This window comes from Acartia tonsa, chromosome 5 (assembly GCF_053477335.1).
Source record: "Acartia tonsa isolate MP-2025a chromosome 5, ASM5347733v1, whole genome shotgun sequence".
In the NCBI taxonomy this organism is placed as follows: domain Eukaryota; kingdom Metazoa; phylum Arthropoda; class Copepoda; order Calanoida; family Acartiidae; genus Acartia; species Acartia tonsa.
Window position 1 is genome coordinate 19,231,021 of NC_137264.1, and position 15,650 is coordinate 19,246,670.

Sequence of the window (15,650 nt, forward strand, 5' to 3'; positions counted from 1 at the left end):
TTTATGTAGATTAAAAATAGAATTGGTCCTAAAATAGAGCCCTGTGGGACACCTCTATCTATGTTCAGCTTTGTTGAGTCAGTGTTGTTTACATGTACAAATTAATGTCTATTACTTAAATAATTTTTAAACCATTCAAGTTCAACGCCATTAATGCCAATTTTTGACAACTTTTTAATTAAAATAGAGTGTGGAATTGTATCAAAACATTTTGCAAGATCACAGAAGACTCCAATTACAGTTTTATTATCATTTTTTGCTTCAGCTATATAATTTAAGAGGTGTATCACGGGGTGTATTGTAGACTTTTTTGATTGAAATCCATACTGATGTTCAAAAATGATATTATTTCTAATCCAATAGCATGACAGTTGTTGATAAATGACTTTTTCTAAAACTTTTGAGAAAATAGCTAATAAACTTATCGGCCTATAGTTTGATGGATCAGCTTTTTCATTAGAATTATTCCCTTTTAACTTAAAAATAGGTATAACTTTTGCGATTTTTAATTCAGAAGGTATTTTTCCAGTTAAAATAGTTTGGTTAATGACATGAGAGAGAGGAAGGGCAATAACAGAAATTATTTTCTTCAAAAAAGAATTTGACAGGCCAAAAATGTCCATACTTTGTTTATTTCCCATTTTTTTAACAATATCTATAACTATATTTGGGTTTATTGTATGCATTTTAAAACTGGAATTATAATTAGGTATATAGCTACACGGATCAATGTTAGAAGGATTTATTTTAGATGATATCTTGCTTGCTACAGAAGTGAAGTGTTCATTCAATTTCTCAGAAATTTCTACATTATCTAAATATATAGCATCATTAAACTTCAATTCATTGATACATGTTGCTTTATCTTTTGTTTTTCGGATTGCATCTCTAATAATATCCCAAGTTTTCCTCAAGTCAGATTTACATTTTTTTAGCTCATTGCAATAATACAATTTTTTAGCTGTTTTTATTGCACGATTATAGACATTTCTATATCTATTATACATCCTAATATTATCAGCAGTTGGTTCATTAATACTTAACGTGGACAATTCAAATTTTTTATCTCTACATCTCATTAAACCATCAGTCATAAATTTTTCAATTTTATGTATGTTCTTATTAATTCTAATCCTTTGTAAAGGAAAAGAAAGTTCATAAAATTCATTAAAAAGCTCATAAAATTTATTAAAACAATTTTGGGGTTCTAAACTGTTAGTTACATTTTCCCAATTAACATTTCTTAATAGATTGATAAAACCAGTAATTTTTTCTTCATTAATATTTCTTGTAAAAAAACAAGATTCTTTACTTGCTTTATATGAATAAGGTGTTATTGTGAAAATTGGGAAATGATCAGATATATCATTTAATAAAATTCCTGAATGAAAACTATTATCTTTTGCGTTAGTAAAAATTTGGTCAATACATGTTGCTGATGTTCTAGAAATTCTTGTTGGTCTTGTTATCAAAGATAAAAAAACCATTTGCAATGCAATTTTCAAGGAAATCATTTGTTTTTTCATGACAGTGATACTTTACGATGTCAAAATTAGAATCTGTGAAAATGTAAGAGGCACATTTAAAAGACATTAATTTACTTTGTAGGTTAGAAAAATTATCAATAAAAAAATCCATTTGTTGAGATTCAGTAAATCCCATTATAGAAGTATTAGGCCGGTAGACATTACTCAAAACAAATTTTTCTTTGTTATATTCAAGTTGAATTGTGAGTGACTCAAATAAGCCTTCTTCAAATGTTGACAATTCATTCAATATTTTGAATTTTAGATTTTTATGAATATAATAAGCTATCCCGCCGCCCCCTTTATTCTTTCTACATTTATAGATAAAGATATAATCATCTATTTTAAATATATCTTGGTCATAAATAGTCCAGACTTCTTGCAAAGATATTACATCTATTGTAACTTTATTTTCTTTTAAATAATCTATATATTCTTTAAGCTGAATAAATTTACTATTAAGACTCTGAATGTTCCAAGAAAGAAATTTTAATGTTTGAAATTGCTTACATTTTTCAATAAATTGTTTGTTATTAAAATATGAACATGCCAAATCAATTTCATAATACGGATTTTCATAATTATTACCATTTAATGTGGAATCTTTATATCTAGATAAGAAATCATATTCAATATTATTTAGAATCTGACAAATACTACCCACCCTATCGAAAATCATTAGATAAATATAGTGTGAGACAAATACATAAAGGGTATGATGAAGAAACGAAGTTGGGGGAAAATAGGGAGAAGTTTTTAATGAATGAAAAATAAGGAAATTGGGTGTAGATTAACATGTAAACAAAACTCAGCTTACAAGGTATATAACTAGCGGTCACGTCCCTAGCCTATAGGGACTCTGTATTCGCTTTGCAGAGAGGGGCTAGAAAACTTAAAAATATCCAAAGACTTAAATCTGAAAATAGAATAGCCTAAAACCTATATGTGAAGCTTATCTAAAAAAGGGAACCCGATCGGTTCAGTAGTTTTGAGATTTTAATCTTCTGACAGAAAACCCTTACTTAAGATTATTACCTATTACCTAATTGGGGCGGGTTTCTCCTTCGATTTCAAGTAATTAACTAGAAACCCCAAGGGCATCATCCGCTTGTAATAAGAGGCAATACTCTAACGTTCACTGGTAGATATTATGTTAAGTACCATCCAACTGACAACCAACCTTTTGATTACACGACCTTTGTTTGAGAAGTCCCAATTGTGCATTAGGAACCAGCGATATTGGGCCAAGATTTGAAACTATCACCTCCCCGACGACGAGCGGATGCGCTGCTTGTTGAGCCACGGTCACGGTTAAGATCAATAGCTAAATCTATAATCTAAAATCACTATAAAGAAGTGTTGTACAATGAATGTATAAATAGTAGCCCATTTGAATTTATTTTAATTTCAAAACTTTTATTTAAATTAGCGGTTTCACCCCTAGCTGCTAGGGGCTTCTCCCCATGAGAGGAGCAATCAAGGTAAGTTGCATCACAAGATATGCCAGTGTTTATTTTATTTTTTTTTTTGGGGGGGGGGCGCTGATTTTTTTTTGGTGGGAATAGGATTAACCCCCTTCCAACAAAATAGCTTAAAACCACCAAAGGAACAGTATCTATATTCCCTGAAGAGTAGAGCCCAATTGGTTAAGCAGTTACCAAGATCTTTAGACGGACAGAAGGGTGGACAGACAGATGAACAGTCATCATTTTACTTTGTATTATATTGGAGCTAAATTGTATTTTTTATATTTTGTAATTCGATTTATATTTTTAAAGAAAACAACAGAAACGACGACTTTCAAATTCATCTGTATAAATTTGTATTTGTTATAGTTTAGATTAATATTTTGTAGGAAGTTGTTATATGAAGATTTGTTGTCCGTCCTTCTGTATAACTTGTCTGTGATATTTCTTCTGTACGCTTGTCTGTAATTAATAGGAAACATTAGATTCCTACATAGAAAATTGAATTAATTCCTAGCACTACATTTGCTCTCTCTCTCTCTCTCTCTCTCTCTCTCTGTTTTTCTTTGTTTCTGTTGATGGAGAAACGTTTCCCTAATTTTTTTTATATATAAATGTCAAGCAGATACTGTTATATATAGAAAACAGGTTATGCTTAAATTTCCATGCTTAGATTTTTTTCTCTCTAAATTTATATCAAAGAAAACATATTTTCAACCATAACATAAGTATGTCGTCTTTTGCGTCCCATTTCTTAAAATTTTACTTTAAGAGAGAAATAAGTCAAAGATTAACGTGGAGAAGTTGAACTGGAAATTATTTTAATCCTTAAAGAAGCATAAACATATTTTCTCATTCGTTAACTTATACACATTTATTTACTAAGGTAATCAGGATTTAATTAATGTTTCTTAGACTTAAGTAACGTGTTTGACAGTTTACAAAAACGTAATCCAGCTTTCTGCAGGAATAGACTTTGCCAAAGAGTATATAAATTTATAAATTATTTTAATTGCTAACTTTCTCTTCTAGTTCTTCACCCCATCGAGGAACACAAGGATTTTTTTTTTTTTTTTTTTTTTTTTTTTTACAAAAATGGGTTTTTGTATAGTCATATTTATAATCGCGCCACTTGAAGTATTTCTATTGATTGCAGGATTGATACCAAAAAAACGTTCAAGATTTCAATTTGGAAGGGTGTAAGTAGGTAAAAACCACAAATCGTGAATTCAAGATTTCAATTTGGAAGGGTGTAAGTAGGTAAAAACCACAAATCGTGAATGCTAAAATGCCCAAATTAACCAAATAAAATCCCTGAAATAAAGAAGGCGTAAACGGTAGATAAATTTATAGCAGTTTAATTGCTAAATTTATGTGGTATTATTTTTGCTTATCCAGATATTAGTTGATTAATATTCAATAATTGATCAGAGTTTTGATAAGATTTTCTTATTCGTTGATTTGAAATTTTTGGAGACTTTTATTGAATTTTGATTGGTTTATTTATTAAGTTGAGTGTCCAAATGCTTCACCCACTAATTGTACTATACAGAAGGGATACTTTCGTGTATCTCTTGGGGATGTAAATCAATTAATCGGTCATTGTCTTATCCCTTTAGATTATTAATATATTCGTTCTTAGCTTTGCTTTTACAGATTATGTAATCCATATTTCATAATATCCCAAACTAAAATAACAAGAAAAATATATACATCCATTACATATTTATTTAATTCACATATATCTATAAATCTGCAAGGTATTTAAACAATAATTTTTTTTTATATTATTAAAAATCAGTTTTTAAAGTTCTTAAATTTTCAGGTTTTAAAAGTTTCTTTGTAAATTTTAGATTTTAAGGAATTTGATTTTTTTTTTGTAAATTTATAAAAGTGATATACCTGATATTTTTACATAGGTTTTTAAAGGTCTTATATATTATTATAAAAAAATTCCATAATTAGCGAAGCACAAAAAATATGGCCCGACAAACCGACAAAAAGAGTCACGGGATAAAAGTGACGTAACTTTCGTATAAATTTTTTGTCTTTTGTTGCATGACAGACAGAAAGATGGATCAGGTAAATAATAAACTTTATACTCATTGATTTAGAGAACATTAAAAAATGTTAAGCAGTATATCTTAAACTAGCGGTTGCGCCTCTAGCATCTAGGGGCTTTATATTCGGAGGGCTCAAAAATAGCCTAAAACCCTCTCAGAGCCTGTAAGAGGCTTCACTGTAAAGAAGAACCATATCGGTTCAGCGGTTAGCGAGATCCTTCGCTACAGACAAAAGAAAGCTTATTACTTTATATTATTGGTCTTAAATAGAAGCCGAAAAAAATCCGTATGTACCAACAAAATTTAAACAAGCAAACAGACGGATATTTCGAAGTATAAAGTAGCTTCACTTTATAAATTGTTCTAACATAAAAACTAAAAATATTATCTTTAACATAGATATTGATATTTGCAAAGGCAACTTAGAGGGTAAATCTAAGAATCATATAAAAATTAGGTATACTAATGAAACTCTAATAGCAGCTACGCACCTAGCATCTAGGGGCTCTGTATTCGAAAGGGTAGAAATTAGAAATTAAAATAGCATAAATCCATCACAGTACTTATCTGAGATTTGCCCTTAACATATAACTTGATCAGTTCAGTGGTTTTTGAGAATTGAGATCTTAAGTTCAGACAAAAAAAACCTATTACTTTATTTTATAGGATATACATCTAAATAAAATAGAGGAAGTCTTTATACCTAAATACTTTAATATGATTCTTGGATAAAATTACTAACTAACATAGAGCAATTATTCTACCCTTAATCTTAATCTACAATATGCTGATTTTGATTAAATTTAAGTAGGTTATATTTTGGACTTAATATTACAGTTTATGCATGAAATGATAAATTTTGAATCAAAGATAAAATTCCTTATTGATAGTTACAAAGATTTTAAATGAAAATACCATATTTTCATTGTCTCTGAAATCGTAATTAACTTGAAAATTTTAAAAAATCAAGAGTATAGACAAGTCTGGCTTATGTGTTAAATGATTTTATACTACAAAAAATGAAGTAAGAAATAAAATGGAAAAAAATCATTGACTTACAAATTTTGTTGTAAATTTATCAAATACAATAGGGGGGCTTGAATCTAGAATTAATATATTGCCGAATATTAAAAAACCTACAGGGTTGTTTTTTTCAACACAAAAATGAAAAAAGCTAATTTTTGGCCCACTCTGAACAGTTATGCTTATTAATGTCTAATCTAAGGGTATTTTTATAAATCTCTTTGCACATTTAAAGTATTGTAACTTAAGTATCAATCAATCATAAAAAGATTTTCAACCCCCTCAATCTAAACAAATTCAAAATTAAAACAAATTTAACTTTGTAAATCTAAATTACATATTTTAAGTATACATACATATAAATAACATTTATCTCAGCTACTGCTTTCAATTAGGATTCATGATTCTCTAAAATTTGTGACAAAATAAATATCCATTTTACATGTTATCATCATAAATAAATTCTCGCTTTATGTATGGCGTAACCTAAACTCTTTGAAAACAAGGAAGACAACATCCAAAATAGCAAAGCTTAACAAATTAAAAATAAAATGCTTAAAATGGCCATACTTACATTTGAAGGCTTTATTTGAAAGATTATTTCAAAAATCTAGTTTAAAAAAGCTAAAAATAGTCAGGTTGAATATCGGCATAAGGACATTATGATGATTATACGGAGTTTCTTTGCTTTCTACATTGTACATAACTGTTACAGGAATCACCATGAAAATTTTGAAATCAATAAGACTATTCTAACATGCCTTTATTAGCGATGAAAACTATCCGTTACGGACCAACTAATGTACCAACTTTATTGTAGAAAAGCTTCCCTTTAAACAATAAATAATATACAACGTAAAAGGACTTTTAGGTAGAACAGCATGTATATTTTTAAAAGAAATTTCAAGATTAAAATCCTCAATTTACTAAATAATGTATTGACGTCAGATATTACCTATCTTTTAAATAAAGAAACTGTACATAAGTTAATGGATATTAATTTTCCTTTTGATAGTTCCCATTTCAATTTCACTTCCTGTGCTTCCAAGTGAAGTTATTGGCTGCTCTCTAAATAAATAAACAAATTAAAAAACTCTAGCTGACAATATTTGAACTAAAATGAGCTGGCATCTACAGGGAAATAGCTTTCTTAGTTTTTTTTTATAAAGAGACCCCTAGCAGACAATATTCAAATTGCTTGCTGAAACTTGTATAAAGTGACTCCTAGCGAACATTAACAATGTTGAAACTTTAACAACTTGGCAACTGCATGTAAATTACTAACTTAATTTTTATAGGAAGTAATTTCAAGCAGACAATACTTAATCTATAATAAACTCATATCTACAGGGTAATTGCTGGTTGTTTCTGTTTTAAACCATAATTACTTTATATCGGCAACGGGTATTCAAATTGATTCATTGAATAAAGTGACTCCTATCGTACATTATTTAAACTAAAAAGGCCTGATATCTGCAAGGGATATTCTAAGTGAATTGTTGTATAAAGAGACTTGTTTCGGACAATATTTAAACTTAAATCACCCAAGTTGAATTCTGAAAAAAACTTTTGCCCCACTTAAATCACTTTGCCTCACTAAAATTTTAGTGAGGCAAAATTATCCCCTCTAAATTTTTAGTTTGCCTCACTGATTTTAGTGGGAAAAAAGTTTTTTAAGAATTCAACTCTGATATTTGCAAGGGATATTCTAACTTAATAATTAATATTTAAACTATAATACCCTGATTTCTGCAAGTAAATTACTGACTGAATTAAGACTCCTAGCGGACAATATTTCAACTATAATGACCTGATTTCTGCAAGGGAATTACTGACTGAATAAAGACTCCTAGCGGACAATGTTTAAACTATAATGATCCGATATCTGCAAGTAAATTACTGACTGAATAAAGATTTCTAGCGGACAATATTTCAACTAAAATGACCTGATATCTGCAAGGGAACTGCTGACAGAGTCCAAATTTACTCGATAGACACTTGTCTCATCTACACTCTAAACATAAATTTCATCAGTAAATTTTGCTTTTCTTTTAATACTTTATTATAGATTGCTTTTATTGAAATTTACATCATACAGCTGTGATACTCTTATTTGATGATTGTTCTTGTTATTTGATATTCTGTGTAATACATATTAGAATTGGAAAACTAATAAAAAATATAAGAAACAGATATTAATGTCTGAAGAATTACAATTCTAGTGGCTTTAATCACTTTTCTTCATCCGCATTTAGAGTAAAGCTATTCTACTATTGGGGTCATCATCATCATTGCCATTTATTTGTTCTTAGAACGTAGGCCACGCACAATGTTCATTGGATTTAGCTCGACTTGAGGCATAGCTGAGAAGGGATTTTCTCATCTTGGAGTTCACATAGAAGTTCCCTCCAACAAGTTGTTTTTTGTATACCTGTTTTTTTCCTTAGGAAGCTTTTTATAGTGCCTATAAAAATAACGTCATACTGACCTATCATTGGTTAATTAAAAAGTATACTGAGTTGCCATTGGCACTTTAGCCTGTGTATCGGCCAATCATTGGACATTTGTTTTGTATGACGTCATTTTTTTATAGTCACTATAGAGAGCTTCCTTTCCTTGGGGATTTCACGTCAATGCTTGATTAGGGTGTGTCGTTTTTATGTCTGTAATCGATATTATAAACATGAATTTAGGTATATTGATAGAGATATCTTATCTCTGTTAAACTTACAAGAGGAATTCTGTAACAATTATAATTATAATCAAGCATTGGCTTTTGCAGAGTGAAATTAGATAAAATTTCTATGAATGCCTAGTCCTACTAGTCTTTAAATAAAAGTACATCCTTATCAAGGAGACTCTATTTAAGTCTTTATTTTAATGACTTTTATCATCATTAGCTTCTTTGGATGTTGTCATCTTTGATTCCTTAAATAACTTACTGTTTCTTTGCGTGACCCAATTGTTAAATAACTTTATGCTTCAATGTATTTTAAGAATCACATTAAATATTAGTTTTAAAAAGAAAAAGTATCAAAATTAGTGGGGCTCATTTTTTTCTAGAGGAGAATTCTCTTTGGAGAATCCCCCCTCCCCCCTCATAATATTTATAAAACTTCCGAGTATTTATGAGAAGGTTCTTGTCAGGTTTTTATCTATCTTTATGGAGAGTTAGTCAACCCCACCTTAACACACAATGTGGATAAATTCTCCGAAAAATAAAATTTAAAGTGGGAAAGGGGGTAGTAAAGGCTTGGGGCGAACTAACTTGTATAGAAAAGTATTATTATAGAAAAGAAGGAGTAAAAGAAATGAAAGAGAAAGAACGAAAAAAATATGAAAGTACGACGAAAACTAACAAGAAAAAATTACTGAAATGAAAATAGTATTTTTCTTGCTTTGGGCACAATTTATCAAATTAAATGTATAAAGACCGTTTATTTGTGTTAGAGGACCTCACAAATACAAAATTTCAAGATTTATAATTTTCATTGTAAAGTAGAACACTGGACAGTGACTTAAAAAGAAAATGACGCTTAGTAAGCCCTCTGTGACTCATAAAAATACTAAATTACAATTAAAAATCAGCAGTAGTATTATTTAAACTTCCGATTTTAGTGGTTATCCAAGCATTTTGCAACCTTAGCAAACCTATTCATAGTATTTGAAATATTTTTTTTCTATCTTAATAACACAGTAATTTTTTGGTTTCCCAAAAACTAATATTTTGACGTCCCATAATGAAGATTATATTTTTATGACAAGTGTATAATTCCCATACTTTCTTTGTCATGGTTCTAGGGTCCTTAGCCACATAGAGATCACAGTCATATGTACATGATTAGATTTCGCGAAAATTTATGACTTAAATTCAAAAAAAATTACTGTCCTTTCGTGTCAATACATACAAACTCTATTGAATTTATTCTATTTTTCCTTGCCCCGAGGGGCCGAAGGCCTATGACAACAATACAGTTAACTTTTAAAAGTTTTATTTTATTACTCGTGAAAAATTGTCTTTGATTCAATAGTTACGTGATTTATCACTAGAGTTCAGAACTGGTTCTAAAACCAATTAATATCCGGTAGATTAGAACCGGTTTTTAGCCATACTGAAAAATTATGTCTAGCATCGTATTATATCCAGTTTTCTACGAATATAAAATTTACAATCCTTCGGCATCTCGGGGCTAAAAAACTGATTTTAATCTTATAATTGAACATTTTATGTCTGAGGAAAGCTGTTTATAATACAATGCGATAAATAACTATTCTATTGCTTTTTACACCCAAAATTTTGATATTATGTAGTTTGTAAACAGCTGAGATAAACAGATAAAAACTCAAACTATTCATCCCATGACCTTTAGAATAAGCAAGGTATATAAATACCCATTGCATCAGGTACTGACTCACAGGGATGGAATAATAATAATAATTTTTTGTAAAATCAAAGTATATTTTAAAATTTTCTTTGATTATCAAAAAGTTTCTATTTAAAAAAATCGATTAAAACTTTTAGAAAAATATTCTAAACTTTAAAGAAGTAAAACATAGAAAAGTATAAAGCAAATCTAGAAAAAATCTAAAACCTTAAAATGTATTGTTAAAATCTTAAAAATTTACTTATCTTAATAAGACTACTTTTAATTTGAATAAGACCTACAATTTTTTTATGAATTGCAGAGTGACCAAAGTACGTATACCAGGGATGTAGGGATGGTACAATGCTAGTAATAAATTAGAGAATATTTAGCTTATACTAGTATAAGAAATCAAAGTTGTCAAATAAACATTTTTAATTTTTGTATGCAATACAAATCCTAAAAGAGGAGCTAAAGCATTGGATATACTAGAAAGTATGTTGTTGCTACAAGGAATTATCTATCTTGAAACCCAAAACTTATGTTAATAACTATTTATAATCTGAATTACACTATAGTGTATAAGATTGCAACCTAACATCATTTATTATCAAACAAGGATGACAACATCCATAAGTAGCGAAGCACAAAAATTGTGGATGGGAATAGGTAGAAATAGATTTAAAGTGTATTTATTAAAATCAATAATAGATTTATTGGAGAAAATAAACATCAAACCTTGTTTTATTTTGTATGATGAAGATGGTTAAAGTAAATTACATACTAGATGCTCATGACAATGGGAAAAAATATTTTGAAACTGTTAATGCAAAAAAGTTTTAAAATTGGACCAAAAATGCCAAAGATATGGGGAAATATATCATCATATAAAAATAGCCAAAAACCTGCCAAAAGGCAGTTTGGCCGCCATTGTTTCTTTTCTTAAAACGCCAGAAATTTAATTTTAATATCTTTAACTGATAAGTTTATGAAAATTAGACCATAAACACCAAAGATATGGGTAAAAATATGAAAAATATAAAAATAGCCAAAAACCTGAAAAAGGCAGTCTGACTGTCATTGTTGTTTTCTTCAAACGAAAGGAAATTTAATTTTGATATCTTTAACTGAAAAAATTTCGAAAATCGGACCATAAACACCAAAGATATGGGGAAAAATGTGAAAAATATAAAAATAGCCAAAAACCTGCAAAAAGGCAGTCTGACCGCCATTGTTGTTTTCTTCAAATGACGGGAAATTAAATTTTAATATCTATAACTGAAAAAATGTTGAAAATCGGACCATAAACACCAAAGATATGGGGAAAATTTGGAAAATATAAAAAATAGCCTAAAACCTGCTAAAAAGCAGTCCGACCACTATTGATGTTTTATAGTTAATTGTGCTCCTTATTTATGGGAATGTTGTAAAAAAATTTCAGCTTTCTATCTTTTATAGGAGCCGAGAAAATCACGTTTCCCCCAATTCATTAATTACGGACAGACGGACGGACAGACGGACGGACGGACAGACGGACGGACATTGTGAATTATAGAGTAGCTTCGCTACTAACAAATACAATATTGTTCATTATACATAGCGTAGTAACATTAAACTGTAAGAAAATAGAAATAGCGGATAGTTGAAGACATTTCTAAAAAATCATACAGAATTTTATAATAAATTAGATATGATTTATTTCTATCCTTTTAAATTTATACTAGCGGCTTCGCCCCTAGCCTCTAGGGGCTGTGCCCCAAGAGGTGATCAAAAAAAAATTAAGGTGAAATTCGTAAAAGGACCAAGGAAATCTCCTGCAAAAAAAAGGACCAAGGAAATCTTCTGCAATAAAAAAAAATAAAAAAATGGGGTGTGATTTTTTTGTTTTTTGGGGGGTTGGGGGTGTCTCACCCCCCAAGAAAATAGCTTAAAACCATCAAAGGACCAGTAGGTATAATCCCTGAAAAGTAGAGCCCAATGGGTTCAGCAGTTACTGAGATCTTAAGCTTCAGACGGACAGACAGACGGACAGACATCGTTCTACTTTGTATTATAGATTAGATGAGAATAACTACTTAAATAATAACAGAAATATATTTCAATTTCACAATATGTTACATTTTAATGCTAAAAGCAAGATGTATAATTCTAAGTTTTGTATAACAAATTTTGCGAAAATAAAAAATTATAGCCCTTAAAAAACGGTTATAAAGTTCATTAATTTACCTTAGATACAGTAAAAGTACAAGTAAATAATATTTTAAGAAATATTTGAAAACTCGAAAATGAACCAAATATAGAGAATATCTTCATAAAAAAAGATAAAACCCTATCAATTACCTATACAAGGCTTCACTGAAAATAAGAGCCATATCACTTTAGTGGTTAGCAACTAATTAATCAAAACAATTTAATAAGTCACCCGTGGAACAATATCTCATTACATAATAAAAAAGACTGGATTATCTATAATACAAAGTAGTACGATGTCTATCTGTCTGTCTGAAGCTTAAGATCTCATTAACCACTGAACTGATTGGGCTCTACTCTTCAGGGAATAAAACTACTGGTCCTGTGCTGGTTTTAATCTATTTTCTTGGGGGGTGGGACAAGAACAACCCCCCCCCCCCAAAATGAAAAATCCCCCACCAACCCCCAAATTTTTTTTATTTTAAAACTGAAATTTATACAGGGGTGCAATTAACCTTTCCCCACCCAAAAAAAATTCCCCCCCCCAAAATTTTTTAGTCTATTTTTAAATCTAAATAACACAAAAATAGGTTGATCAAACCTCTTGGGGCAAAGCCCCTACAGGCTAGGGGTGAAGCCGCTAGTAATTCATATAGAGTAGCTGCTATTCAATTTACCTTTGTCTTTTTAAGAAAGTTACTCGCGGATCTCGTGGCATCGCTGGCTTCCATTGACAATGCCTAAACAAATAGGTTGATGCAAGCACTACCCTGTGGAATATGGGTTACTTAATTTTAAACTTTTGGTACTTTCTTTAAATTTTAATTGGGTCATATTAATTTTTAGTACCCAATCTTTCCCACCAGTGATATTAAGCTAAAAAGGAATATTTTGTTTATAGAAATTGTACTGTGCATGGATTTATCATCCAAAATCTTATCCCTTGAATTCCTTTTAATAATCTTTCTTTTTATAAAACCTTTAGTTTTACATAAATTGTTTTTTTTACAATCCATGCAACAGAATAACATAAAAATTGGTTTTTTTTTGCAAAATATGATACAAAATTATTTTTAAAAAAATAACTCACTTTTGTTAGGGCTGCTCGTTTTCTGAAGAAATCCAAACCAACTCGAGAATCTAAATTGACCAGATTAATTCTACTATTGAAAACAAATTATCCTTGTATAAAGTAACCGATATGATCTTCCTATTCAGTAGAGCTTCTCATAGGTCCAGGGAAGTTTGAAACAATTTTGTCGAAGGGTACCTCCACTCTCCCAAAAGAAATAGCCCCTCAAATTCCCTCTCCAAATAATTTTGTACTTTTTCCTTTTAAAACTAAATGTAAAGTGGAGGGTCAACACCTCCTCCCCTGAAAACTCATAGGGCGCGGCCGCTAGTAGACTATGATAGATCGATTTCCAAAAGTATTTAGGCATTCCTAAATAAATGTACATGTTCTTATCGATAAAAAATGTAAAAATATTTAATCCCTCTATTCGATTGTGTGATCATATATTCTTATACTGTCAATTAATAGAAATCACAAAAAAAAGATTGTATATTAATTGGTTTAAGAGAAATGTCCCATTAAAAACTTCTAGAGTATATTTGAATATTTAAACAAATAATATAATACAAGCAGTTTCAATAATATATTTAAAATACAACTATTCTACAAAACATTCAATCGATGATAAAACTTTTAAAAAACTGATTAATGAACCAAATTAATAATCCAAGAACAATAAAATATGTTTATGTATATTATATTAAAAGACGTATATAGAGAGAGGTATAATGTAGCTATAGCCAAAAAAGCAAATGACAATTTTATTTACAAAGTATGTTAAGACAAACTCAACATTCTAAATTATCGAAATTTTGTTTCAGTATGCAATGTTAAAAGAATAAAGTATTGAGAAAAATTGTGATATTTCTTTCATAGACGTCCAAGCTTTTGTTTTGGTTTTTTTTGGGGGGGGGTAAAATTTTTTTAAGGGGGTGGGGGTAATTCGTTTTTTTTGGGGGGGTAAATGGCGCAAATTTGTTTTACCCCCCCCAAAATTTTTACTCCGAGGGTAAAATTTGCTTGGGTGGGGTAATTACCCCCCCTGAAATCTGTTGGCAGGGGTAAATTTTGTTTACTCCCCCCAAAATTTACCCCCGGGGTAAAATTTTTTTGGGGGGGTAATTTAAATTTAATGAAATATTTAGTATTACAAATGCGCGCGAAGCGCGCAAAAAATTTTTTTGTTAGAGATTTTTTTTTTTTTTTTTTTTGGGGGGGGTTGTTTGGGGGGGTAAATACCCCCTCCTAAATGGTTGGGGGCACCCCCAGGGTAGGGGTAAATTTTAAATGGGGGGTGGGGGTAATCGCCACTTTACCCCCCCCCCCCCTTGGACGTCTATGATTTCTTTACACATTTGGTTTTAAGCATGAATGAAGCATTGGTGCTTTTTTCACAAATCGCACAGTTGAACACTGATATCCCCCTTTTTTGATTTTAAATGAATTAAAGTTAGGGGGGGGGGTTGGTGTTCTTGCTATGCCTCGACTGTATAAGGCCTACAACTGCTATTACATAACCCTGCATTTATCATGGCTGACGTGGTTTAAATAGGCAGACAATTGTACACAATTTTAATATAATTTTAGAATATCTATGCTACTAATATATATGTGTAGTGTATGTATATGCAGAATTAATTTTTAATAAATTCAACTCTAAACTATGTATAATAAGATTAATGTTTAATAATAAAACACATTAGCAAGCTAAATTATAAATTTATAAAAGCTAAGCACCTTACTCATCATGCTTTGTACTAAATTAGTTTCAACAAATAAATTTTACAAGAAAGATTACGTCCAATTGTAGCAAAGATTCTTTAGAAGAATAATTAAAATATAATTGGGACATAAAGGATAGATAGTGTGACAAATAAAATACATGTTTGCAACATTAATAAAAGGAAAGACAGATTAAATGAATTTTAAGAAAGTTTTGCATT

At 29.9% G+C, this 15,650-nt stretch overlaps 1 protein-coding gene across 1 annotated transcript in view; it reads right to left on the reverse strand.

Annotated features, from left to right (window-relative positions):
* Positions 1-4,757: 4,757 nt before the first annotated feature.
* The window catches only part of LOC145318949 (synaptotagmin-1-like), a 59,433-nt gene continuing 48,540 nt past the window's right edge, over positions 4,758-15,650 (reverse strand). Inside the window, exons 18-22 of the mRNA XM_080160713.1 lie at positions 13,723-13,772; positions 13,310-13,372; positions 8,025-8,092; positions 7,084-7,146; positions 4,758-6,486 (exon numbers count right to left, since the gene is read on the reverse strand). Of these exons, the coding sequence (XP_080016839.1) occupies positions 6,477-6,486; positions 7,084-7,146; positions 8,025-8,092; positions 13,310-13,372; positions 13,723-13,772 (254 nt within the window). The 3' untranslated portion in view covers positions 4,758-6,476. The remainder of the gene's footprint in view (positions 6,487-7,083; positions 7,147-8,024; positions 8,093-13,309; positions 13,373-13,722; positions 13,773-15,650) is intronic.